The sequence below is a fragment of the Eutrigla gurnardus genome (genome assembly GCF_963514095.1).
Source record: "Eutrigla gurnardus genome assembly, chromosome: 22".
Classification (NCBI taxonomy): Eukaryota; Metazoa; Chordata; class Actinopteri; order Perciformes; family Triglidae; genus Eutrigla; species Eutrigla gurnardus.
The window spans coordinates 52424-79917 of record NC_139933.1 but is presented as its reverse complement, the minus strand read 5'-3'; the positions used below and the strand labels follow the sequence as shown (position 1 = coordinate 79917).

The window sequence follows — 27494 nt, the reverse complement described above, 5'->3', positions numbered from 1 at the left end:
CCCCCCGTGACCCTAAATACAGGATAAGCGGTAGAAAATGGATGGATGGATGGATGTTCATGTGGCCCTCAGGATGAATTATACTGACTTTTCTAACACAATCATTAGAATCATTTGATGTGAACTACCTGAGAAATGAACGGCTCTCCCATCACCCTCTGTACTTTGTGATTGGTGCTAGTTAGCAAAGGCTACTATGCTAATCTATGATGGTGAGCATGGTAAACATTATAGCTGCTTATTGTGAGCACATTAGCAGTCATTGTGTCACATTGTGTCGACTTCATACCAACAAAGACTGTATGAACACAGCAGAGGGCAGTGCAGGCTAAAAAGTGCAGTTTCCTTTTTACATTAAAGTTTATTAGAGGAAAGAATGTTTTAACTACTTTAATTTATACAATGATGTTTCATTGAGTCCTTTAAAATGAGTGAACATCTTCCTAGTTAACGTGTGGTGTGTCATGAAACTATCACCTTAAACACGATGGCATATATTGGTCAAACAAGGAAGACAGTGAAAAGCTTTTTGATATCATCTTTTTTGTTTTAATCCACTCTTTGCAGTCACACCGTCAATCAAATCCAGGCTCATCTCAAACAAACACACTGTTAGATACAACTCTGATAAGCTTTAGAAAGATGGCACAATCACATGGGAGGGGAACATGATCAGGGAGAGTTTTCATAGGCAATTTAACAAAAATATTTCCATTAATGAAGATAGATTTTCTTTTTTCCCCATATACTATAAAGATAGAATAAAATTCTGTCTCTAAAAACTTCCAGTTTTTTACGTTTGGAGAGTGCTATGTTGAAAGTGTTGCATAGTCGAGGGGGACAGAAATGTAGGGATCTTAATAGTGGGGAGCGTAATTTAATGACATGTGGGAGAGTTAAGAGCTCTTTGTTTGATGCAAGAGTGCAGAGTAAAAATACTTTCTTTTTGAATACTTTTATGCGATTGTTTTGGCTCCGAACTCCCTCCGCACAGTCAAACTCCTAAAAACTAGTCAAAAATCCTGACCTGCCACCTTGTGTACTAGGGCACGTAAGTGTAAAATCCTGACTGTAAGCATTAGTAACATAGTTTCATCATTGTGCAAATGTAACTGAATAGAACATGATCCACAGCAATCACATGTGAATATATTGTCCCGAGCAGTTGTATGAACATGGGTGGAAAAAGCTCATTTTGCGCGTCACTCGTGTCATTCTGCGTCCATCATTTCGAGAAAAATAACAAAATATCCTCTTGGCAGACAAACAAAGAACCAGCTTAGCTTTAAAAAAATACTGCCATTCTAGCTTATAGGCTTAATGCTCCAATCAATCATGAACCCAAACTTCTCTCTTGCCTTTCTTCCACAGACTTGGCAATTTACTTCTTTAGAGCTCGTGCTTATGAGAGCGGACTCCTCAGAGGAATCCTTGTCCGACGGTAGTCAGATGTGATTATGTGTCTCACTCAGCATCGGCCGGGTGAGAGCTGGAGACGTTTCTCTTGGCGAAAGAAGAAGGGGCAATTCCCAACTCCGTTTACAAAGTGTCTTGAGACACCGCGCCAAGTGTTTTTAAAAACCAGACGTTAAAACAAATTAAAAAAGGGTACACGACACAAGCCACACCCAGTCTCAGCTGCTGGTTCTAACCTCACAAGGCCAGGGTGCACAGCCGCACTTCCTACCTTCTCACCCAACCATACATTCATTTGTCCGATATCCCATCCACTGGTCAGTCCACTGTCCATCCACTTATTGGGAACATGTAAGAGTTTGCACTTCTCCGAAGCCCAAATTCTCATCCGTAGTCCTTCTCCTTGCCATCCTCAGTAGCATCTGCGGACCTCTGCTTTGCCTTAAGATTCTGTCCATCAAAAAAAGACCCACGACACCAACCGGGGTCACCGGAACTCATAGATGGCTGCACTGTGCTCGGGAACGTGGGTGAGGTTTAGAGACTGGTACCTGCAGGATAACAACACTGTGTGTTAGTATATGTGTATGCGTGATGGGCTACGTGGCCTGGTTTCAACGCCAATAGTTAAGTATACTTGAGGAACCAAGTGAAATGAGGACCATTCATAGTCTTGACTGCTGCTCAATTCAGCGGTTTCCTTATGTGTGATTTGCAGAGTTCACACCGGCGGTGATAAAAGGCAGAACAGAGTCGACCCCTTAACAACATTCACATTGCAGTTAATACTTATAATATAATATAATAATAATTTGTCACTTTTGAGAAACAAAATAAAATGGATAATCTGTGATCAAAGGTTCGAAAAATAATAAAAAAAATTACAAAATGGAATTTACTCAGAGGTCTTTTGTAACAAAAGCCAAACCACTACGTGCAGAGAGATTTGAGAGTATTGCAAAAATAAATTACAATGAAAACACCAAAGATACAATGCAACAAATGAAGCTTAGATTGTTCTGCTTCATCCATGTATAGTTTAACAGACATCATCTACTTAGCATCTGGGAAGTTTTAAATTAAGGGCATCTTGACAGAAGCTGCAGAAAGCTGGAAATATTGTCTGATAAGGACTTTCCCAACACAGATTTTCCAGCTATTCTGGCTTTGATCCAGTAACAAGTATGCTTATTGGTAAAATAACTCCACTCTGCATAGTAACTACTGTTGTTTTGTGTTGTGTTACCATTCAGAGCTCCTGTGATAGTAGTAGCCCTCAATTGTTGCTGTGGATTTCTGGAAGCATATGTAGTAGAAGCCGGCAAAGGAAGCTCCGCTGATGTCTTTTATTGTGTGGTCAGGGACCAGGAATTGCTCCTGCAGCGACAGACAGGGTGAGAAATAGCAGCAGCTGCAGTTCAGAGGTGAGTTACTGCAACATATGGCCACACTCAGTTTAGGCAATACCTTACCTTCCACCTCATGAAAATATAGTCAGAGTTCTTCAGATCCTCATAGTCAAAATCATCAGAGTTGAACGTCTTTGCACACTGGTAGAAAGCCTGGAACTTGCCCTGGGAACAAAACGTGAAAGAATTATGTCACAGCAAACCAGCCGGCTGTAGAGACCTTGTGTAGATTGTGCAGAAGCTTTCGCCTTACCCAGTGCTTACGATCCACATCCTCATCTGCATCCCATTTCCGGGTGAGAAACGGCCGCTTCCTGCTGATGATCTCTCCAGCGAAGAACGTGGTCAGAGTTGGGTATTCCTGTGAGAGTGAATGCAACAGAACGGCTGTGTTTTTGTTTGCTCTGGTGAACCCATTCTGATACATCATATTTTGTATATTATTTATTATTATATTTTTCTCTTTGTATGAGAGAGTATGAGTATTCACTTCAATGTTTCATCCCAAAATAGATTATAAGAAAGACAGTCACTTCTGAAAAATGTATATAAATATACAGATATGAATTTTTGTATCTTCAATCACAGTCATATTGTGGAATTTATATGATTAGGTACACTATGATATGAAGTTCTGTACAGTAGGACAGCTGAATCTGTCTAAAATACACCATAGGTTGTATTTTAGCCGTCTTTTGAAAAAACAAACAAACATAATGAGTCAGACCCAGTTTAAAAGATTGTGGATCCATAGAAGGGAATTACTCCTCTCACCTCAGTCAGTCCTTTTATCTTCAGGTAACCACACAAGTAGGAATCGTCCATGGTGACATGCTTGAAAAGAAAAACACAAGAAACAACAGGGAAGGTTGACATTTAATTAATATCTGTAGTTTCTTAGACATTCGAATGACTGTAAGTGGCGATGCTGTGATATGAGATTATAACTAATATCCTCTTGGACAGTCACCCACAGACGTGCAGGTTTGTAAAGCTCTTCCACCAAATGCAGAAGGCACGATATTAAACCTCTATTTGACCGTAGGTGTAAACCTCTATAAACGGTTTATTCATGGTTGAAAGGGGTCACCAGTTAACAGTCGCAGGCACTGCTACATCCACAGCTAGCTGGGCGAGTTACTCAACCGCAGGCCAGGGCTCATTGGCTTCCCAGCTGTCAATCACCAACCCCCCCGTTTGACAGATGATCAAATGCCCCTGACAGCTGGCCTGATTCGCAAAATATCCGCTTCGCAGCCTCACCTGCAAAACAACCTCCACGTCGTAAGAGTTCCCTTTGCTCTTCTGGTGGCCCCTGAACTTGGAGCCGCTGTACAGCAGCGAGGTGACAACACCGGGCTGCTGGGTGTTTATCGGCGGCGGTGGGATAAGCGAGGCCGAGGATGCGAAGGCCGCGGCTGTGGAGTCGCTGATGTATCCAGCGGGGACGGGCATGGCTCCCGCTTCGCTAGCTGGGCACCGATAGCAGTCAATTGCCGTCCGAGCAATGGACTCTGTCGATGTCTACGGAGAGGTGGGACAGGACTGGAGAGGTCCACCAACATTCAAAGCCCCCAGATTCCTCCACAGTTTAGTTTACCAGGCGCCAAGCCTCCAGAAAAGTATGTGGACTTTGAGGAGCAGAATCTGCCCTTCTCATTGGCCAACTGGTTTCACCTGGCTAACATCTCTCACGCTCATTGGTTCAACCTGCGGAAGGCTTTATGGGACGATCTGGCTGTAGTTTGTTTCGGTGGTGTTGGTGCGTAGAAGCACTTATCAAAACTACACTTCCCAGCTATGCAAACTACTCTATGGTTCAAGCACAGAAGGTCACACGCCTGCGAACCAACACAGGGATGCTAACTGAAAGCTAATGAAGAAATGTGCGGCAGTAAATAGAGACATAGCAACTTTGTGCTGTTGGTCCGCGCAGTATAGACAATCATTGTTGCTAATACGAAAAGAGATCAAACCGTATAGAATGTGGCATTTACTGAACTAACGAACCTCGGTCAGAATAGCCTCGCATGTCGGCCAGCTTTTCTTTAAACTTTAACGTTACATCTTCACATTACTGCCGCTATGTTAAGAAGCCTTGTTAGACTTCAGTGTCAGTTTGGAAATATCCTTTCTGGCCGAAGAATTCCTCACTTTCAGTTCTCTCTGAATTACTCCACAGCCACCGCAGGTAAGACACATAATGTATAATAAATACATGATATCACTTAACCTCGGTGTGCGCCGCGTGTTAACCGTGTTGTGTTCTGGCTTTTCCAGAAAGAAAAAGATTTTATCAAGATGTCAGTATAGCCCAAGGTGAAGGTAAGTGTCACTATGCTAGTTCGAGTATGTCAGGTCTTTGATTGATTTGGGGATTCCACGTGATTTTGGTGAGGAAATAAGTGCTCTTCACTGTGGAGGTGTCTCACCTAGCTTTCTTTGTTGGTAATATGAAGATAACAGCTTCTGCATATCTGTCATTCTCCTGCTAATTAGTATGTATGTAGTATCTAATTAGTAGTATTAATATGTACAATACTTGTAACTTTTCATTTAGGTAGTTTATATGAGATAAACCTAGACGGAAGAAAACTGAAAACTCCTGGAGGGAAGCTGTTCACGGTGCCAAATGAAGCCCTGGCCATTGCTGTGGCAACCGAGTGGGATGCTCAAAGGGACACGCTCAAGTTCTACACTATGCACCTGGTACGACCTTTGACTGGGAAAAGGAGACAATCTAAAGGTTCCTATCATCGGGATCTGACACAGTCGTATTGATTATGTGTTTTCAATTACATACACCATCTTTGGAGCTCTATGCTATTGAAAAATTGGCCGTATAGTTCCTTTCCTCACCTCCTCTCCCTGCATCATAGTCCCTCCCCTCTGAGATGTGAGTGCCTGTTTTAAACGTCAAGGCCAAAAAGACACAAAGGTTACACCTGTGCATCTTCGCTCATAGTTCTTCAAACAAGGGAGGAGGAGTCAAAAATTGAGAAATGAGATTAGCCCTAGGTCACGGTTTCTAAAATGTATGAGAAGCATGAGAAATGTATTGTACTCTGGCAAACCAGGTGGACACAGACGAAGTAACTGATCTGATTCTCAGGAAGAAAACATTGCTAGTAGAGGTGTAACCATTAATTTGATTAATCGATGAAGCGAATGTCAGTCCTATAGATTCAACTAAATCGATCTGCTACAATAAATAAATAGAATGAATCGTTTTAGCTTCACCAATAATCAATATAAATGCGTTTAATCATATGAATCGTGATTCTTAATTATGACTAATGTTTTAATACGTTTAAGACACTCTCTCCCCTGCCAGCATGTAGCCTATTGAATAATGTTAAAAAATAACTGAGCAATGTTTAATTACATTTTAGTATTCAGCACAAAATATTATGTAGGACTACTTTTTTATAGAATGAATGTTATTTTTTCATCTTTCAGAAGAATACAGATAGTCTCACTCGCATTATTGCATTTTTATTTCATGGATATAGATTTTTGGTTACAAGTTACTGAATCGAATCGTGGTTTACAGAATCGAATCGAAATGTTACAAAAAAAAAAACGTCCTTGAATCGAATCGCCAACTACTGTATCGTTAATCGAATCGCTGTGAAGCCAAAGATTCACACCCCTAATTGCTAGCATTAGTTTTTATCATGAATCTCTTGCCATGTTTTTAGTTCCCCCGTCACTGATAAAGGATGTTTAACTCAAAATGTAACTGACTGAAAGAGTAATGTGATTGCACTCTTCCTGCAGACTACACTGTGCAACACAGCACTGGACAATCCCACCCACCGTAACAAGGACCAGATTATCAGTGCTGCCCTGAAGTTCCTGGAGACGGATACTGTCTGGTACAACACTACCAGAGGGGATATATTTGCAAATATATTTAGGTGACTTGCATGCAGTTGTGGCTTTAAATGTCAATGGTGTTTATTTTGTGCAGTTACAGAGTAGATGAGCCCTATGGTTTGGTTGAGCTACAGAAGAATGAGTGGGACCCTGTGCTGCACTGGATTGAAAACAGGTAACAGCAGCATTAGCTTTTGTCATCCTCAAGGCACTATAAAGCAGTATATGGTGATGTATAACCATGTAAATGTAACTTCTATATTTAACTATTTCCTATTTGCAGATATAATGTCACTATTGGCTCCTCGTCCAATATTTTGGGTCCTGAGATCCCAGAGGCGACCAAAGACGTGTTCCGGCAACACTTGAATTCTTACAACTTCTGGTCCCTGACAGGTAAAAACATCTCCAAACTGATCCAAGTTGAGCACTTTTAACACATCTGTGGACTTCTGAAACAGGCTTGACTTGGATGATTAAACTGTAGTGCTAAATATTTTCATACATACTCTGATGACAAGATTATAGTTTTTTGTAACCGTTTTTGTTTTGGTTGTGTGGTAATTGTAAATATGTATATTAATTGTGTTCTGGGTAAACAGTATTGTGATAAGCTTTAATAGTAGTAGGACAGAGCGATACAGTAATATGAATTCTCCTGTGCAGGGCTTGAGTATGTGATCACCCAGTTGAAGTCTGTTGTGCTGTCGATGGGGATGATAGACAGACATCTGAGTGTGGAACAAGCTGTGCTGCTCTCCAGACTGGAGGAGGAATACCAGGTAGAAGCAGAAGGGTTTCCCCAGCAACCTTTTTCTTGATGGCGTTGTTTAGCATATGTCTTTCCTAACCAATGAGAATTGGCCTCTATCTTTGTGACAAGGTTATTTTGAGTAATCATGTTACTCCTAACCACGTTTCCCAGAAATCCTGGTACTTCTCTTGCAAAGAGATTCTTTGCTTCCCTAAAGTTTGCATTTGCTTCATTAAAGAAGCTAATTGTAAATGATAAAAAACCCTCAAAAAGCATTTGGAAACCCTCTTCTTTTTTCATCAAAGTCCCCATAAATCCTAAACTGGTCGCACACGTACAATGCAACGCAGAAGCGGACTTTAATCTTCGTAGGCTCGATTAAACTTGTTTACAGAAGTTCTACAACATGCTTTGCTCATAATAAATCATATTTATTTTTTGTGCTGTTGAATTAGATTCCTTCAGTGTGACAATAAAGCTAATGTGGCTTTTCCTGCAGGCAGTCTTAATGTTCTCTGTTGGTGTTCTCTAACATGTTTTTTGCTCCTGCACAGATTCAACACTGGGGAAACGTGGAGTGGGCCCACGACTACGACATGTATGAGCTGAGGGCGCGAACTGCAGCTGGAGCTCTTTTCGTTCACCTCTCATCGGAGAGTTCAACTGTTAAACGCAAACTTCTGCAGGACGTAAAAGGATAAGCTCAAACATTAAACTCTCAGTTGGCACACGTCAAGCAACTCAGTATGTCCATGCTTCTGTATTGATTCAGACAAATGCAACACATCCCGTTTGTTCTGTTTAGCAGTGACAGCTGCTTTGTCTGCGATCTGTTAAAGAGTCAACTCACTCCAGTAAAAAAAACATCGACTGTCTTTTTGCAGTGTTATCATGGGGAAGCTGCCAAGTGTGCCACCTCTCACTGAGTTTCATCATCCGTGACATTCTGGACGATGTGCATGGTTTCAAGAGAACAGTGACAAATGTTGTGTCTGTTAGGCTGCTGAATGTTAATTCCATGTCTGCATTCTCTGTGTGCCCAATTTGATTACTGCAAACTGTTTGGTAATAGTACACTGCAGAAGGTGCAAAAGGTGAAACATACTGCATTAAAATAATTTTTCGGTAATCAAGACCATCATTATCTATGTTGTATGTATTTTTGGCATTTTTAGTGTGGTTAATGAATTGAAAGATTGAGTGATGGAAACAGAAGGCATATTCATCAGTATCATCTCCACTGCACAGTTCGGTTGCTACAAAATGTTGAATTTTGACGAAAAGTAGACATCATATTGTCATGTACAAAGCTAAACGTTTTTTGTTGCTTTTGCAGTTTGAATTAAAGTAAGTGTCTCATGTGTTCTGTGTCCTTTCTACCTATTGTAAGCAAAAAAACAGTTAAGTATATTGTGAATTAAAACCCAAACAAGTAAATATATTTTGCTGTCAAAATTAATTGTTCGATTTGCATATTGTATGTCCGCATCATCTCTCTTCAGAATGAGTGCCAGAGCCATAAAACAGTCTTCTGGGATTTTTGATGCAACCTTTGGTACCTTTTATTTACAATAGCCCACCGCTTATGAAGGTGTTCTAACTGCCCAATCACGCTAAAGGTCCGGATTTCTCGGCCAATCACGTTGCTTCATGGGCGGAACGTCATGGACGTTTCCTCATGTATCAGTCATCGTTCCATGGATTGACTTGTTTGTTGTAGAGCAAGATGGAGTTCCTTCTGGGAAATCCTTACAGTACCCCAGTGGGGCATTGCGTCGGTATGTACCAGATGTTTAGGAAGTGACATCACGTGAAGAAGGACGCATATGTCCTGGAAATGTATCTATGTTGTGCGATATTCGCTTACGTGCTTGCTAGCCTGAGCGTGCTAACGTCTCCAAATGAGTTCTCTACAGCTGGACTGGTAGCCGCCTAGCTAGCCAGTAGTTACGGTAACATCTGTTGTCATTGTGCTAGCAGTGCCGTTAACAAACTAAAGGCCCGTTTTCTGTGTTTATCAGTTATCAGTTCCGTGTTAGATCATTAACAAATACAATTCCTGATATATTTAAGGACAAGTGATAGACGTGACCGTTAGCTAACGTTAACAGTTAGCTAGCCGCCACTCGTTTGATAATGTGTCTGCTCTGTTTCACTGACGCGTCTTAACAGGTTATTTTATTATGTTACTGACGCGTCTTAACAGGTTATTTATTACGTTACTGACGCGTCTTAACAGGTTATTTATTACGTTACTGACGCGTCTTTACATGTTATTTATTACGTTACTGACGCGTCTTAACAGGTTATTTATTACGTTACTGACGCGTCTTTACATGTTATTTATTACGTTACTGACGCGTCTTTACATGTTATTTATTACGTTACTGACGCGTCTTAACAGGTTATTTATTACGTTACTGACGCGTCTTTACATGTTATTTATTACGTTACTGACGCGTCTTAACAGGTTATTTATTACGTTACTGACGCGTCTTTACATGTTATTTATTACGTTACTGACGCGTCTTTACAGGTTATTTATTATGTTACTGACGCGTCTTAACAGGTTATTTATTACGTTACTGACGCGTCTTAACAGGTTATTTATTACGTTACTGACGCGTCTTTACAGGTTATTTTATTATGTTACTGACACGTCTTAACAGGTTATTTATTACGTTACTGACGCGTCTTTACAGGTTATTTATTACGTTACTGACACGTCTTTACAGGTTATTTTATTGTGTTACTGACGCGTCTTTACAGGTTATTTATTACGTTACTGACGCGTCTTTACAGGTTATTTTATTGTGTTACTGACGCGTCTTTACAGGTTATTTATTACGTTACTGACGCGTCTTTACAGGTTATTTTATTATGTTACTGACACGTCTTAACAGGTTATTTATTACGTTACTGACGCGTCTTTACAGGTTATTTATTACGTTACTGACACGTCTTTACAGGTTATTTTATTGTGTTACTGACGCGTCTTTACAGGTTATTTATTACGTTACTTACACGTCTTTACAGGTTATTTTATTGTGTTACTGACGCGTCTTTACAGGTTATTTATTACGTTACTGACGCGTCTTTACAGGTTATTTTATTATGTTACTGACGCGTCTTAACAGGTTATTTTATTACGTTACTGACACGTCTTAACAGGTTATTTATTACGTTACTGACGCGTCTTTACAGGTTATTATATTATGTTACTGACGCGTCTTAACAGGTTATTTTATTATGTTACTGACACGTCTTAACAGGTTATTTTATTATGTTACTGACACGTCTTAACAGGTTATTTATTACGTTACTGACGCGTCTTTACAGGTTATTATATTGTGTTACTGACGCGTCTTTACAGGTTATTATATTGTGTTACTGACGCGGCTTTACAGGTTATTATATTGTGTTACTTTCTAAACTGACCGACGCTACTTGTGTTTTTCCAGAGAGAGCCACCGATGGCTCTCTGCAAAACGAAGACTGGACCCTTAACATGGAAATATGTGACATCATCAACGAAACAGAGGATGGGTGAGTACCCAGGGAAAAAACAATGAATATCCATATATGTTATTGATTAACTGGCTTATTCTTTGTTCCTCTGCTGTTAACATGTTGCAGTGCTGTAGCAGGATATACTACTAGAGTCGGCCCCTTTCCTCTCAATTTTATCCATTTCATACCATAAGAAGAAACCTAGCTCTCTCTGTGTGAGGTGGATAAATGCAAGGCCTCATTGCTTATCTCATTCCTTCATTAAACGAGTACTGCATGTTGACGGTTGTGTGTGGAGTCCAGGTCTTGTCTGATTAGTTGGTCGTAAACTGCCTTAGGTGCTCCTAGCCTGGTGCAGTGTACTGTATATCAGTGGCCTGTAAACAGAGTTAAGGGTTAGGGTTTGAACTTGGAGTTGAACAGCCACGTTTTCAATACAGAGATTGTGAAAAGTCAAAGAATCATTGACGTGTACTGGCATCTGGTATTTACCTTTTTGTTGTGTCCATCATCCTGTTGGTGCCATATAAAATACCCCTTAAAGTCCCCTGATCATTAAGTTCTTGGTCATTTTGTTGGTAATTTGTTCTGCTTGAAATTACTTTACCAATCTGTTAAAAAGCTGTTGGTTTACTGTGTGTGTGTGTGTGTGTGTGTGTGTGTGTGTGTGTGTGTGTGTGTGTGTGTGTGTGTGTGTGTGTGTGTGTGTGTGCAGGCCAAAGGATGCCATTAGAGCAGTGAAGAAGAGGCTGAATGGCAACAAGAACTATAGGGAAGTGATGTTGACCTTAACGGTAAGTTAAAAGTGGCCCAGAGACGGGCAGCTACACAATATTAAAAATGTTATGCTATGCCTAGTCTAGTTCGGGTAAAGGTGACCATGTAAAGTGCCTTGAGTAGCTAGTAACCTAGAAAGGCGCTATATAAATGCAGGTCCATCCATTGACCATTCTTCTCAACCTCCGTCAGGTCCTGGAGACAGGTGTGAAGAACTGTGGTCATCGTTTTCATGCTTTGGTCACCAGCAGGGACTTTGTCGATGGCGTGCTCGTTAAAATCATCTCCCCTAAAAACAACCCACCTACAATCGTTCAAGATAAAGTACTCGCCCTGATTCAGGTACGATACCGGTGAAATTGCCTGCACCAAGTGTAGGTGTTTTGCCTTGTGTTGTGTATGACGTTAGCATAGTCAGTCGATGTCATAGAGCTTAATAGGTCATTTGCAGGTGTTGAGTCTTTAAATTCTCTCTTTTTTTAAATGCTGTACAGTGTCCATCAATGTGAAAGACCGGTGTTGTTTCTGATTGGAGTCACTTAATGAGAGGTGACATGGGGTTTGCAGCATAGGTGTTCAGTCAAGTACGTGTGGGTGTGTAACAGTGCAAAACAAGTCCTGTTGTCCTCAGGCAGAGCCTCGGGTAAAGTACAGTATATCCAGGGCTTGAGACAGGAGGAGCTCTAGTTACTTGTTATAGCTCGGGTAACACTGCTCGGCTCATGTAGGCTGCTCTTCTTTCTGTCAGGATAAGCATGTGACTAAAGGTTACAGACTGGAGCTACGAGTGGGGAGGTTTACGGTAGTTGTGAGGTAGAAATGGGGAGAGTGTAACTGTTCCCTGTTTATCTCATCATTAGGAGGGTCAGCAAGGGAGTGGAAAATGTATTCAAGAGCAACAGCAAGAGTATTGTTGACATTTAGTTGAATAAGATGTGTAATACCTAGTTGGGCAGCAAGCTGTGGCCATGTTAAGAAACTCCCTAACTACCTGTCTCATCTCTCAGGTTTATTAATGTGTGTACCTTTGTAAAAGTGACTATGTGTGCACAGTTAATAACCCATACAACATTTTAGTTGAAAGGAATTCTAAGTTGATATATCCCAGCCAAAGTTTTACCAGCCTCGGTCAGAGAATGATTTGCAATCAGCTTTTTGTTCTTTTCAAACAACTTGAAAACGAAAATGGAAAAAGAACACCCTCAGAGTCCTCATGCACTTGTTTTTTTAAGGTGTTTTAGCTGTTGTAATTTATGTAAATTATGGCCAAAACATTCTTTTTGATGATTGTTTATTTTTTCAGTCCAGTCTATCATTCTCTTTCCTTTTAACTCTTTTTTTACTTCTACAGGCATGGGCTGATGCATTCAGGAGCAGTCCAGACCTTACAGGTGTGGTCCAAATCTACGAAGAACTAAAGAGGAAAGGCATCGAATTCCCCATGTCAGACCTGGAGACCCTGTCCCCTATACATACACCTCAACGAGTAGGACATCATACGAAGCATCTTGCATTTGTACAGAGAGACCAAGTGTAGTGTGATTATCTTCCCAGGTAATTTTGTCTCCCGTTCTCTGTTGCTTCTAGTTGGCATCTGCTCCAGAGGGCGACTCGGCCCTACATAAGTTCAGCCCCACTCCTCAGGCCACACCACTTGCTGTCCCACCAGCCTACACCACCCCTCAGGTCCCCAACATTCATGCCTCTGGATCCATCAATCCTACACCTGAACAGGTAAAATGTAACTGCCTTAAACTCGCTGAAACGGAACATGTGGTTCAAATATTTAGTCGCTCTGTAGTAACCTGGGCAGTTTATGTGTTTATTGTAATTTTACTAATTATCATATAATTTATAATCATTTTGTCTGTTTATTGTTCTCCATAGCACATTTTTAATCAATCACTTTTACACATGTTTTAGTGGCATTATGATTGGCTGCAAATGTAATCATTTCTATGGATATAAACACTAGTTTGCCTAATAATAATAATGTAGATGAATTTCACTCCACTACATCCAGATTTGCCGGCTGCGCAGTGAGTTAGACATTGTTCGAGGAAACACTAAGGTGATGTCAGAGATGTTGACTGAGATGGTCCCGGGACAGGAGGATGCTTCAGACTATGAGTTACTACAGGCAAGGAAGTGTGTGTGTGTGTGCGTGCGTGCGTGCGTGTAAATAAATAGTATTTTTTTTTGTTTAAACAACATTTACAAATCGTTAAGAACAGTAACCTGAGACCTCCATGCATGCATGTGTGGTTTCATCTATTTGTCCTGTGTGGATGTGTGTTTAGGAGCTGAACAGGACTTGTAGAGCCATGCAGCAGAGGATAATGGAGCTCATCTCCTGTGTTTCCAATGAGGCAGTTACTGAGGAGCTGCTCCACGTCAATGACGACCTTAATAACATTTTCCTACGCTACGAAAGGTTAGAACACACAGAAACAATGCTGGTCATCTTTTGGAGGAAACGAAAGTATGCTCATCAAAACTCATCCTTTGACTGACATCACTGTATGTTTGCACAGATTTGGTTAGGTAAACTTTGAGAGTGTTCTATGTCATTTCTCTCTTGTTGTCCTTTCTTGCCTCAGGTATGAAAGGTTCAGGTCTGGGAGGTCCTTGGCTCAAAGTGTCAACAATGGGGTGAGTCCACAGTTAGTAACTCATGTGGTCATGATGGATCACACTTGAAATTCCTGGATTAACTGTCTCAAACTGATGAGCTAGTTCTTCCATGTCGTGGTGTTTATTTTCTGCTCACGTTTTCAGAATCTCTAATGTTTGCACCTTTCAGTTTCGATTATGTGGACTTTCATGTCACATTGGCCTTGCCATTTCTTTCACTGTTATCTATCCATTATTTTTCAGTGATTTACCAGGTGTGCATGCCTAATTAAATGAAAACCCAACCCAACACAAATGCATTTACTTTCATCATAATATGCTAAGCAAATGTCAATTATTTTGAATATTCTCTCTTTTTACATTGTTTTTCTACAATACAGCCAGAGAAGGCCTGTTGCATTTAACTCCAGTAGGGGGAAACATTGACTGTGATAATATTGTAGTAATAGTAAATTGCATTTTCTGGGATTGAGCTGATTGTATTTAGACCTCCACTTGTGTTGTCCATGCCAGAATTAAATACAATCAGCAGTAGGTGTGCTTCAGGCTTCATTATCCAAAGGACCCGACCGCGTTGGTGAATGCCTATCTTCAGCAATACATAGAAGCAATTGTTTTATTTTACTGGTATTTTCCTGTTTTTACTTGTATCTAACACGCAAGCCTCACTGTTTCCTGATCAGCCTCCATTTCTCTGGCTTTGTCTGAACTAAAATACATTCCTGCCTTGCAATGTTCCCTTAACAGGTGCACTTAATATGCATCAAATGCCTGCCACTTCCAATAGTGGTCTTTCTTTTTTGTTTACATCATGCATTGTGTCCGTTTCCTCTTGTTTCCATCTCATCTGTCTGTCCGTCCGTCCGTCCACCCACTATATTGCCAAAAGTATTCACTCACTCATCCAAATATTTATTTATTTGTTTGTTTATTTGTTTATTTTGGGCGTGTCAATTAAATCGTCATCATCACACTTCATCTTTGTTCAAATAATACAATACACATGGCCGAAAGGGAAAGCGGGAGAAGCCAAGGCTTATCTAGTCCCGCCCCCATTACCCACGGGAATAAAATCTTCATCATAATCTTTTCATAAATATAATAATATATAAATATTATATATAAATATTATATATATATTCATATTTTCTTATACTATAGCTATACAACAAAATCTACATGGACCAGGAATGTGATGAAAAGTGTGAGGCAAGGACGCTTGGAACATACTTACCTCTTCATTGGGTTTCCAGTTAATAAGGCATGCTGTATCTTCCATAGTCATCATGCCATTACATTGTGTCCCTCCACAGGCATGTTAATGGTAATCACTGTCTCTTCCTTTCTGTTCTTTTCTGTTCTTCTGTTTCTGTGGCTAGCTGACACAGGCAAGTATGAAAATATTGTCAACCACCCTAAATGATGTCACCCAACAGCGACTGTTGAAACATGGCTAAATAATATGGACCCCACCTCCACCTGAATCTGTCACCCCCATTTAGCATGTTTTGACTATGCAGCCCCAACAGCCAATTATATGCTACAACCTGGAAGTAGACTGACAGTGATATAAGCTTTGCAATGTCCCTAGAACTGCTGCCATGTTGTTTGCAAATTGGTCTTGGTATATTATCTCCTCCAGAGCCCAAAGATGTAGTCCTCCCTCCTTCCTCCCTGCTGTATTTCTACCTTCTTAAGGGGATTGTTTTGACTTCATGGATAACAGTACCTTTCAATGTTTATTGACAACACAATCACAAAAACGCTTTTAAAATTTGCATATGTCTCTAATGAAGAGCAATATTCTTTGGTCCCCCTTAAGAAACCATTTTTTTCCAAAGATGACTTAATTTCATGCTATCCTCAGTTACAGACATTTCCATGCTCTCCTGAAGCTAACCAACATGTTCAAAGATTATACTCATCCTTATCACATAGCGTACCCTCTTTTTTGCCTTTATTTTTTTCATACATAATCAAGGAACGCTATAGTATTTAACCCTGCCTTTTCCTTAGACTTCCACAAAAGGATTATTTTGCTGTGTATGAGCCAGAAACCCTGAATCCTTCTCCTAGCTTCTATGGGAAATGAGAGCTATAGAGTGTCTCATCATCTTCTTCACCAGGTCCTGAGTGAGGCTACAGAGGACAACCTTATAGACCTCGGCCCAGGTTCCCCAGCGGTGGTCAGCAACATGCCGAACGCAGTCCCAACCAGCTTGCCTCCCCCCATCACTGCCCCCGCAGGAAGGCCCTCCTCCCCGGCCACCTTGGCCTCCCGCCTGGCTGGCCTTGGTACGTATACACTATCTCAGACATAAGCTAAGCGCTCACTCTGAGATCACAAGGGGTAGTAGTAGTATGTTCACCTTCTTACTGAGAATTATATAAAAGTCCGATACCACGTTCATGACTGTGCTATTGCTATATTGGAATCAATTAGGTTAGCTTACCAATAAGACTGGAAAGAGAGGGAAACACTGCTAGCCTGGGTCAGTCCAAAAGTGCAAAACTGTGCCTAGCCCTGATATCAGTGTGAGACCAGCAGAGACGTGAGGAAGCCACTACAAAACCATAACGTGTCATTTTGACATTTCCAGATACAACCTGGTCATTACTAAGCTTTCGAGGCGTTGGTGGCCCAAACTTTGAATGTTGCACAGCACCTGGTTAGCTTCTGCTTCCAGTTTGTATGTTTAGCTGACTTCCAGCTCAAGCGCCATAGCTTAATAGAAGTGGTGTTGATTTTACATTCAAACTTTTGTCAAGAAAGTGAATAAACATAATTCATCATTTTTCACTGCATCACAACATTGTCGACTTGACTTTGTCCCCAGTGGATTCTGCATTTGACCTCTATTTGAGCACCATCATTGGAACATGAATATTGGAATAGTATTCCATTAGCTTGGTCATATCAGAGGAATTATGCTTTGGACATCAACTGTTTTTCCCTCCAGACATGGGCGCTGACAGCGTGAGCAGTACCTTGAGTTCTCTGTCTAGCTGTAAGCCTCCACTTGGCCAGGATGACTTTGATGTGTTTGCTCAGACCAGGACTGGAGCTCTACCTGAACCATGCAACCCGTAAGGACACATTAGAAATGCATGGTTTACTTCACATTCATTTTGCAGATAAATTGTCTTTCTATCAATTAATTGGCTGTTCAGCTTAAGCCATGTTTTCAAATATGAAAAATTAGGCAAAACAGAATTCTGAAAGGCCATTTCTACCTCTTGTCTCAGCATGCCAGCAGAAGACAACAACACCTCTGAGGATCTTCCTCCCACTTTGGATGTCCAACAGCCGACTGCAGGAGCGGTGAGTTTAGGCGTTTATGTCCAGTCTGGCTTTAATTTTCAGTCAGTGTTTTCTTAACCACTCAAAGAACATTTGGAGTGTGTGTTTGCATGTGCGACATGCAGCTTTAACCCTGCTTTCACTCTACTGCAATGTCGAGCTGGAAAGGGAATGAATGGCAGTCAAATGTAGCTGACCAGTTTGTTTTATCTGCTCTGTGGGTGATCGACTGTGTGAAATGCTCAAATCAGTCCCTCCAGGATTTCGCTGGCTTTTTGGTGATTGTTGCTGCCTACAATGCCTGATTTTGCAGCAGTTTTTTTCTTTTAAAAAGTTGCGGTGAAAGTTTATTTTTTCAAAAACACGCAGGAGCAAGTGAATGTACAAAAATAGTTGCAACTGTATTTAGTGTGTTCTATGTAATCTTACCAAAAAAGCTCAGGATTTCAGTACTTGCTAAAAATAATAATCTGAAATCTGGTGAAATCCAGGAATGGCTCTTCCATTACATTTGCCCTGAGGGAACTTTGCATTGCAGGGTCACTTTTAGAGAGTGGAATGTTGACTGCAGTTTAAGTGGAAACAGAATCTACACAAATCTTAAGGAAAAAAATAACTTGTTAGTAAAGATCAAAAGTTACCCATTCCACTGTAGCACACACTGTTTTTAAAATTGTAATGCTTATTGTATTATTGCTTTATGCTCTCTCCATCTGAACTCACCTTGTTTGATTCAGCACTTGCAACAGATCTGCATGCAGCAGCCTCTGGCATGGTCTGTTGTCGTGTCTGTAGCTTTTCTCCAGGCGTGTTTGAGAAAAGTGCCAGTCAAGCGATGGCTTCAGTGATGATGTTTCAAATTTGCAGAAAAGGTACAGGGATTGGACAAAATTGCAAGTCTGCGCAAAATTTGTGGGGATTGGTTGAATTTTTGTTAATAGTTGCGATTGTGAGAAAAACTTCCTGGAGGGACTGTCAAATGCTGAACTTGGATGTGCTGCTGCTCGCTGTGTTCATCTTCATCTTATTGCCTTCTTAATGGGCTTGTGTGATGTAATCAGTGTTTTTTATATGTAAAAGCGGATTCTCCTCGATATCAATGTGACTCACTATCATCACTTAGTGTGCTGTGCCACACAATCCACAAATATTAAACTCCATTCCATTTCTTCATTTCTTTATTATAATTTTATTCTTCACTCATTACTTTAAGTTGCATTTGGGTTATATTTAAGTCATATTTTCTGCTGTTGCCCCCCCACCCCCCCGGCCACCTGCGGCGATCTTGACGCTGCCCCATAGGTTGTCGGAGGCCAGTCCTCTGTAATGGATGACATAGAGGAGTGGCTAAGTACTGATGTGGTGAGCCCATCATGATTTTTATTTCTGCCTGCAGTTCTCTATCGCTTTCTCTTTCCTTTTTCATTCTGGTGTATTCCCTTATCTCAGGAAGTCACACATTTGTCTTATATTTCCTCACTTTTGACCAATCATGCATTAATATCCTCGTTCACTTTGACTTAATAAGGGTGTGTTGTTGGGACAACCTGACATGACAAAATTGTGTAAAATGAGCATGAGTTTTTGAATGTAGATATGTGTTGTGGCATACAGTGTGAGGTCATGCTTTCCTACCACTAACAGTCACACTACTGTCTATAATCTGTCTATCTGGTTAGGGTTAGGGCTAACCCATGAAGCATTACAAGAATGAATGCTCATTTTACATTAATGTATGAGATTGTGTTGCATTATTGAGTGGTTTTATCCAGGTTTTTGGTTGGGGAGCAACTGGTCGATTGTTTGTTTGTTTGTTTTTGTTTTGTATATAGTATTTTCTATAAATGGGCATCAAAAAAAAGTGCATCATTATTTCCAAAATTATTTGCACAATTTTGGGTGAGTGGTAAAAACAAGTCAGTGGCTCCTTGTTATATAATGAAACCGGTGAGTATGTTTAAAAAGACAATGCACATGCACATGGTTAGAACTTTACTTGGTTTGTGGTGGTTTGCAGTGGATTAGGTTGAGCAGAAACATCTCCTGGTTTTGACATATTTGGCTTTGTTTAACTACAGAAAGGAGATGAAGGTGAAGAAGGCGTGACAAGTGAAGGTAAGTCATAAATCTCCTTTCCTGTAATATTCCTCTCAGTAGATTTCCTTCTTTTTCCAGCTACGTTTCAACCACATCTCCTTTCAAATTCACATTATTTTCCTCCTGTTTGTTTTCTTCCCATGATCCGATGCTTCCAGAGTTCGACAAGTTCCTTGAGGAGAGAGCCAAAGCTGCAGAGATGGTCCCCAGCTTACCATCACCCCCCAGTGGAGAGGTGGGTGCGGCGCAAGGCACGCCCAGCCGCAAGAAGCCAGACAGGCCGGAGGACACTTTGTTCGCCATGTAGACCTTCAACCTCTCGACCTCTGATCCCCCAGCCTAAGGCCCAACCAGCTGAGCAGCATCACTCGAGGACAGACTGACCTGACACTAAATCACCCCTCCTCCGTTACGATTCAACACTATTCCTTTACACTACAGAGATTTGTACATGCTCTCCTTAAATATGGGAGATATTCATGCTGTTCATTCATTTCTCAAGAGGAAAGGCAATACCAAACGAGTGGCCAATTTTGACAAGCCAGTCGATGATCTAACTCGCATAATGATCGGTGTTAGAGGCTGAGGCAGCCCGCTTGTTCGTTCTTCTTTATGTGCGAAGAATATCCCTCTGCCTGTTGTGGACTGCAGAGCTTCATGATGCAGCTAATCCTAAAATAGAACATTTTATAAAATAAAAAGAGTGCTGCTGTCCTTGTCATATGTATTAAATCAATTTCTTACCCAAAACCCTCGATGCATGCATTCACACCGTCATACTTGATCATTTAAGTTTTTACGTTGAAAGAAACCCCAACAGAAACGTTTGTTTTGGTTGTTGCTGCGGGGAAATGCCCATTACAGGCAGCAGCATCGCAAGTCAGTCTGAGTTGAATTGTAAATCTGTAAATGGCAAATGGCAAGTTTATTAGTCTATTTATTAGGTGTATATTTAAGCTACAGATGTATAAAAGAGATATTGCTTTAATGTAGTTTTTTTCTGAAAAGGGTTTATCTTCCAGCTCCTCTGACAATAGGGATGTACCTCACCTCACTTTTTCACAAGAAAAGGGAATACTACACATCTGATAATCCGCAAAAACAAATTAAAAAGGAAGGAGAAGAAGAAGGGAATATAGGTTTTGTGATTGCATGATTGCGAACCAAATCAACAAATGCGTTCTTTACCCTCTAAATCAGATGTAAACTTTTCTTTGTCAAACGTATCCCCAGTTGTTATTGAGATTATTTTTGCTGAGATTGTCTTCATCTAAATCTGCTGTTTGAGTTTTTGCAGGTAGTTAATTCCATCTGCTGAAAAAATGCTGTCTAATTATATGATTATGTAAGCCGCTTTTGACTGGACACATACTTGGAATGGAAATATTACTTTGAACAGAATCCCAGTCAGAGTTGGTCTTAATGCTAGCAGAACACATGCTGTCATTGGTGAGTTTTTACTCATTGACTGTAGATTTTAAGTCACTTTTGAGTAGATTGTGTGCTGTATGATTTGCCTTATCAAATTGAGTTTAGAGGACCAAAATTGTGCTTTCTGCTGGATGTAGAAGGACATTTCTCTGATAATCGGGATGTCTATACATGATCCAGTCCCGCCGTTGATTGAACAACTCACAGCTTAAGATCCAGGGATGTATTGCAAATTCAATGTCACACCACAAAAGCTGTTTACGCATTATATTTGTGCATTTTCTCCTTCATTTCTTTATGCTGACATCTTCACAAACACAATTGCGACAAGCTTAAAACGAGCGTGCACTTTGACAGGCGCATTACATTTTTAACCTGTTCTGTAAATCAGCTAACACTAAACCAGATGTAATTAATGGTAATTGTTTGGAAATAACTGAGCAGAAGTGTAGAAATAATTTATTCAGAGCTATTTTTCTTCTTCTTCAGATCAGTATTTTAAATCATGTTATTGTGCAAAGGGAAAATGGGAAATGTTGAGGAACAGAATGATAATTTGGCATCATAGTGTGTGTGTGTGTTTTTGTTGTTGGAGTTCAGATTTCCCTTTTTATACATTGCTGCTGGTTATGTTTCTTATGTTGTATTTATTATGTGGACATTCTTGTTGGTTGAATCTGTCCATATGGTAAAAAAAAAAATATGGACATATAATTAATTGCAGTCCATCACTGATTCGTAACTATAAGAGGATCACAACAGTTCTCCCATTTATCTCATGAAGGATACATATTTCAGTAGTTTCACTGTGACTGGTAAGGACATGACAAAGCAGACATGAGTCACTTATTTTGGACACTTTTGACAAAGCATCAGCATTGCACATTTTTGAAGGGAAAGTCCCCTCTCTTTCCGTTACCTTGTTTTAGTGTTCACCGTGTGTGTGTGTGTGTGTGTGTGTGTGTGTGTGTGTGTGTGTGTGTGTGTGTGTGTGTGTGTGTGTGTGTGTGTGTGTCACCTGTTCTGTAACGCAGACACTTTTTCTCTCAGTTGATGAGGGGGGAAAAGAAGCTGACAAATATGTGTTTTAAAGAATACATATTGGTACTATCCTGATACCGTCCAGGATCAACCGGTTTATGTCTGTGAGAGCTCTTTCGGTGATTCGGAACCGAATGTTGGTGTATTCGGGAGTTTTCCAGTCATCTCAGACCTGTTCTTTAAAGGAACAATTCAGTCTTTGTATACCACTGGATAATGCTGATAAGGGAGGCTGTGCTGTGTGACTGCTACTTTTCTGAGTTGCCTCATTTCTCTTTGTGTTGTTTAACTTATGCATGAACTCTAATAAAACCTTAGCAGTGTGTCCTGATCCTTGTTTTTTGTCTTCATTTGCAACCTCTTATTTCCTGCAGCATGTAATCAGGACTCGCTGCACTACTATGTGCTGCCTCCACTTCAATTCCTCCTCTTGCCATACCATCCTTTGCCTGGCTCCCTCTTCAGATGGTAATAGCTGAAGCTGACCTGCAGTAAACCCTCTGGAGGCCCATAGGCCCCACACCAGGGGCTTCCCCATTGGTCCTCAGGAATCACCTCATCCCACAACATGGCCCCACACACTCAGCTTCAGTCACTGGAGCGTTTTCCCGGTCAAAAAGAGAAAGAGGGGTGTGTCTGTTGGACAGTGGACTGGAATACACTAGTGCACAGGATCCCCCGTTTGACTCAGCATGTGCGGATTTAAAATTAGACTTTGTTATCTCTTTAAAGTCGTATTGGTCAAAAGAGCTTGTGGATTTCCCATCAAGAGGTAAATGGTCACTTTAATGTTTTCAAGTAGATCACTGAAAAATAATTTTTCATTGAATAGGTTTATCTAGAAGTGTATTATATTTATTAGGTTGCATTTTATCTGTAGACAGAAATCTGGTGGTAATTGTGATAACAATCCTGTTTTACTGATGCACCATGTGCTGGTTGCTGGTGTAAGATTGTGTAGTGCTATTGTGTGTATTCAGTGTGCTGAATTTAGACACATTGCTCATACCTTGGCAAGCATCACATTAACCTAATATCATTACGGTTGCAGAAGACTTAGCAGAGCTGTTGGACCGTTAAGAATCTTCTCACCTTGAGGAGCTGTGCAATTGCCCTCTCCACAAGTATTTGGTTAGTACACCGGGTGGTTGGACTGCAGAGCCTTATCACGCACATGTCAGTGGTCAAATTGAGTGGATCATTCAATCACTCAAACCAGCAATACAGCTGAAAATCGACAGCTTGATCAACGATCTAACGAATGTACCAAGTGAGAGTGGAAATGCTGGCTAGAGCTGTGGTGCATTGTAGTTGCATTGCATGTTATGCCAACACAGTGCAATGGGTCTGCTATGCAACACAGAACGCGGTCATATAACATCTCAAGCATGAGTATCATCAAAGCATAATCCATCACATGATATAAGTCATCAAAATGAGATACTATTGTAATTTATAGGGGTATGCAAAAGTATGTATACAGCAAGTGTGTAATGTAGTCTTACTACTTTCAGATGATTGCATATATTTTTACTGTACACAGTGTTTGTATAAATATTTTCTTAATTTCATTTTAGGATGGGTTTTAGGATGATTGTTTTTGAAACGTAATGATACACTGCACTTCTGGCTTTAATGTGAGCAAGGAAAGTAAAATAGAAGAAATGGTTTTCAGATTAATTTCCTTGAAGAGTTGAATATTACCAATATTTTATCAATGATGTGGAATATTTGAAGGTGTGTTGAAAAGCTGTAAATACACTGCCTTGATGACTTTCAATCTGTATGTGTATATCTTTATAATGCCAATAGCATTATTGCCTCTTAAGATGTACTTACGTTCTGGGGCTTTTATTTTGAAAACCCTGTAGGGTGCCGTGGTGATGGTAACCGCTTGGTGATTCCCCTTAATAAACACATTGTCCAAAATGTCTGTGTGTGCTATTTAAATTTATAATCCGCATCACATTACGGAAGTTTGTTGTATGCATCATGTGAAATATCCAAGTGTCTGTATGTATGCATGCATGATATGTGTCACACCCGTGAGGGTGGCTCGTTAAGATTTCTTTAAGAAAAACTAAACTAGGCCTACTAAAAATTAAAAATTCTACTGTGGAGATTTACTGACTCAAACAACACACAGACACCAATTGACAGGAGACAAGTTATATTTTAAAAGAGAACAAATACATTATAAAAACAGTAAAAATATAATGTAAAACAAAACTAAAACCCTAACCCTAAACCGATAGGGTGAACAATGTCCCAGGGTCCAATATGCAAGGTGCCTAAAAGTCCAATCTGGCGTGGCCTTTACTACCGTGGGCCTGGTGTCTACTGCCACGTGCAGCGTCTTGCTCTAGCGGGCACAAGAGAGAAAGGAGGGTGGCCAACTAGTAAAACCAAAATAAATCACATGCTTGAAATAATAAATGACAATAAAATTACACAAACTTTATTTGGGAAAATCCCAAAATAGAATATACCAAAATAAACATGCAAATAACTAGTGGCCTTCCCTTTTTTTGTTTCGGTATACGGTACATAAAGTCTTGCGACCCAATCAGCAGTTTGGCGAGTTGGCGTAATTAGTGGTAGACCAAAGCGCACATTCATCCCTCCGCTTTTCCCACGTAGCGCGTCCCCCTCTCCGTACAGCCGGGCACCCATGGTCGCTCCGTGCTGCTCCTTCCCGGTGCAGTCGAGCTACCGAGCTTCTTCTCGTTCTTGGGTTCAGTCGATCCGGCCGTAGGCTGGTTGAAACCCTGTGGTTCTCTTGAGTTCTCTTCTCCCCGTCTCCATAGCCGTAGGCTGGTTGAAACCCTGTGGTTCTCTCGAGTTCTCTTCTCCCCGTCTCCATAGCCGTAAGCTGGTTGAAACCCTGTGGTTCTCTCGAGTTCTCTTCCCCCGTCTCCATAGCCGTAGGCTGGTTGAAACCCTGTGGTTCTCTCGAGTTCTCTTCTCCCCGTCTCCATAGCCGTAGGCTGGTTGAAACCCGGTGGTTCTCTCGAGTTCCCCGTCTTCCCGTCTGCTCCTCCCCGCTCCTTTTGACGTCTCTCCTCCTATTTTTCTACCTGTCGCACACCTGGTTCGCATTCCCTCAATCACCTGGATGGAGGTGGCTTGGGCTCGCTGCGCCAATCAGCGTCTCCCTGAGACACACGTACACATGCGCACACACACACACACACAGACACACTACACCCTGTGACATATGCATATCATGCATCTAACATCGGTTCTCTATGAAAGACAGATAGCCTAATACACACAGACACAGCCGTCATGTCATCAGTCAATTGCGGTGGGGTGGATGTGGCTCAGAGGTAATGGGATCGTCCCCCAATCGTAAGATCAGCAGTTCGAATAACGGCTCCTCCAGTCAGCCGAAGTGTCCTTGGGCAAGATACTTAACCCCACATTGCCCCCTTTGTCCGTCGGCGCGGTGCTGCGCCAACGGCCATTGGCCGTCTGGCTCCTATTCTTGTGTGCCGTGTGGCTCCTCTAGCATCATTGTATGAATATGTGAAATAGAATGAGTAGTAACTTAGCTTAAGCTTCATGTAAAAAAAACATTTCAAAACGCAAACACGGCAGAAATCATGTTTAGCTCTCTGGCGTATTTGTTTGGGTTAGGTTTTTGAAATTCACATGGAACTCCCCGCGTCGCCCAACGGCTTCGCAGTTGAATGGAGAACCACGGCAAGGTACGGGCCGGCGCATGTAATTCAATATCCCCTCGGCTGTGTGTGTTTTTTTAATAAAAGGACAAAGAGGTATATGTGATGTTGTGTCCGAGTTGAGGAGGGGTAGTAAGTTTATATTCCAAGCTTTCTTTTGTTAGATTGGGTGAGTGCAGGGTTCCAGTTTAGAGTTCTTTGGGTAGAGAATGAGAGGGTTAGGGTTAGGGAATAAGGGGGTAAATGCCACCCTTGAAATGCTTGAAATGCTTGCTCATTTTGCTGTGAATAAGTGAGGGACTTGAAAGTTCGACTACCCCCCCTATTTCAGGTATGCTAAGTCCGCCCATACCGGTTTGATTGTGATTGGACGTTGGGAACCCTTTGATCTGAAACAATCAGGTGCTCATTTTTCCCCTTAGGTGCTCTTTCGTTGAAAGTTCGGCTACGCCCCCATTTGTGGCCACGCGCTTTCCATTGGTACCAGAATGGCACTTACTGCAGTTATCAGTACTCTTACAGTAGTTATCAGTACACTTACAGTAGTTATCAGTACTCTTACTGCAGTTATCAGTACTCTTACAGTAGTTATCAGTACTCTTACTGAAGTTATCAGTACTCTTGCAGTAGTTATCAGTACTCTTACTGCAGTTATCAGTACTCTTACAGTAGTTATCAGTACACTTACTGCAGTTATCAGTACTCTTACAGTAGTTATCAGTACTCTTACTGCAGTTATCAGTACTCTTACTGCAGTTATCAGTACTCTTACAGTAGTTATCAGTACTCTTACTGCAGTTATCAGTACTCTTACTGCAGTAATCAGTACTCTTACAGTAGTTATCAGTACTCTTACTGCAGTTATCAGTACTCTTACTGCAGTTATCAGTACTCTTACTGCAGTTATCAGTACTCTTACAGTAGTTATCAGTACTCTTACTGCAGTTATCAGTACTCTTACTGCAGTTATCAGTACTCTTACAGTAGTTATCAGTACTCTTACAGTAGTTATCAGTACTCTTACTGCAGTTATCAGTACTCTTACTGCAGTTATCAGTACTCTTACAGTAGTTATCAGTACTCTTACTGCAGTTACCAGTACTCTTACAGTAGTTATCAGTACTCTTACTGCAGTTATCAGTACTCTTACAGTAGTTATCAGTACTTTTACTGCAGTTATCAGTACTTGTTGACAGAGTAGACGCAGCAACATTACTGACTTGCAACACACAGCCGCAGCTGTGCTCACTCAAGGTGATTTATTGAACACCCAATCACGATACATGTACACACCCACATTAATAATCATGTGTCAGTTCAACCAACTCAATAAAGTCAAAACTATCAATCAATAAAGAAAACAAAAACCGCATTCTCTCATTTGCGACCTTAACAAGACAAAAACATAATGCCAGTGGCGTGCACAGGTAGACACTAGGTGGTGCTAAAGCACCTGCCCTTGCCCTCTGGACCAAGCAAGTGCCCTTTTGAAAGTTCGTTTTTTTCACACAAAGAAACACGAGACAATCCGGTCAATTTTCAAAATAAAAGCAGTGTGAACG

General features: G+C 41.0%; 3 protein-coding genes across 6 annotated transcripts; 2 read left to right on the top strand and 1 right to left on the bottom strand.

Annotated features, from left to right (window-relative positions):
* Positions 1–538: 538 nt before the first annotated feature.
* LOC311032816 (glucose-induced degradation protein 4 homolog) lies at positions 539–4471 on the bottom strand. The gene is made up of 6 exons (XM_084039868.1): positions 4089–4471; positions 3600–3659; positions 3079–3186; positions 2889–2990; positions 2663–2793; positions 539–1967 (listed from the first exon to the last, which is right to left on the bottom strand). Exons 1-6 carry the CDS (start codon positions 4278–4280, stop codon positions 1904–1906), a joined length of 657 nt encoding a protein of 218 aa, XP_083895994.1. The 5' UTR covers positions 4281–4471; the 3' UTR covers positions 539–1903.
* Positions 4472–4686: 215 nt separating this feature from the next.
* Positions 4687–8892, top strand: atpaf2 (ATP synthase mitochondrial F1 complex assembly factor 2). Of its 3 annotated transcripts, XM_084039867.1 has the most exons (9): positions 4687–5016; positions 5106–5154; positions 5390–5534; positions 6606–6703; positions 6799–6879; positions 6988–7100; positions 7371–7486; positions 8013–8202; positions 8343–8892. In XM_084039867.1, exons 1-8 carry the CDS (start codon positions 4911–4913, stop codon positions 8157–8159), a joined length of 855 nt encoding a protein of 284 aa, XP_083895993.1. In that variant the 5' UTR covers positions 4687–4910; the 3' UTR covers positions 8160–8202; positions 8343–8892. The 3 variants fall into 3 exon arrangements, with proteins under 3 accessions (XP_083895993.1, XP_083895992.1, XP_083895991.1); XM_084039866.1 differs by having other exon boundaries at positions 5106–5150; positions 5386–5534; positions 8013–8891; XM_084039865.1 differs by having other exon boundaries at positions 4688–5016; positions 8013–8891.
* A 208-nt stretch (positions 8893–9100) lies between these two features.
* tom1l2b (target of myb1 like 2 membrane trafficking protein b) lies at positions 9101–22580 on the top strand. 2 transcript variants are annotated; one of them, XM_084039858.1, is made up of 15 exons: positions 9101–9236; positions 10920–11004; positions 11684–11762; positions 11938–12087; positions 13097–13231; positions 13333–13479; positions 13769–13885; positions 14046–14179; positions 14346–14397; positions 16506–16674; positions 17340–17466; positions 17626–17701; positions 18983–19042; positions 19759–19795; positions 19936–22580. In XM_084039858.1, exons 1-15 carry the CDS (start codon positions 9185–9187, stop codon positions 20082–20084), a joined length of 1569 nt encoding a protein of 522 aa, XP_083895984.1. In that variant the 5' UTR covers positions 9101–9184; the 3' UTR covers positions 20085–22580. The 2 variants fall into 2 exon arrangements, with proteins under 2 accessions (XP_083895984.1, XP_083895985.1); XM_084039859.1 differs by lacking the exon at positions 18983–19042.
* The last annotated feature ends 4914 nt before the right edge of the window (positions 22581–27494 follow it).

Excerpts from the sequence above, each read along its gene's own strand:
- LOC311032816 (XM_084039868.1), bottom strand. The coding sequence starts at position 4,280 with ATGCCCGTCCCCGCTGGATACATCAGCGACTCCACAGCCGCGGCCTTC. Across the intron at positions 3,660-4,088 it reads ACGTGGAGGTTGTTTTGCAG|CATGTCACCATGGACGATTC; the intron begins GTGAGGCTGCGA and ends TTTCTTTTCAAG. Across the intron at positions 1,968-2,662 it reads TATCACAGGAGCTCTGAATG|GTACCAGTCTCTAAACCTCA; the intron begins GTAACACAACAC and ends GTTATCCTGCAG.
- atpaf2 (XM_084039867.1), top strand. The coding sequence starts at position 4,911 with ATGTTAAGAAGCCTTGTTAGACTTCAGTGTCAGTTTGGAAATATCCTT. Across the intron at positions 6,880-6,987 it reads CTGCACTGGATTGAAAACAG|ATATAATGTCACTATTGGCT; the intron begins GTAACAGCAGCA and ends TCCTATTTGCAG. Across the intron at positions 7,487-8,012 it reads GACTGGAGGAGGAATACCAG|ATTCAACACTGGGGAAACGT; the intron begins GTAGAAGCAGAA and ends GCTCCTGCACAG.
- tom1l2b (XM_084039858.1), top strand. The coding sequence starts at position 9,185 with ATGGAGTTCCTTCTGGGAAATCCTTACAGTACCCCAGTGGGGCATTGC. Across the intron at positions 12,088-13,096 it reads AAGTACTCGCCCTGATTCAG|GCATGGGCTGATGCATTCAG; the intron begins GTACGATACCGG and ends TTACTTCTACAG. Across the intron at positions 13,480-13,768 it reads TCAATCCTACACCTGAACAG|ATTTGCCGGCTGCGCAGTGA; the intron begins GTAAAATGTAAC and ends CACTACATCCAG.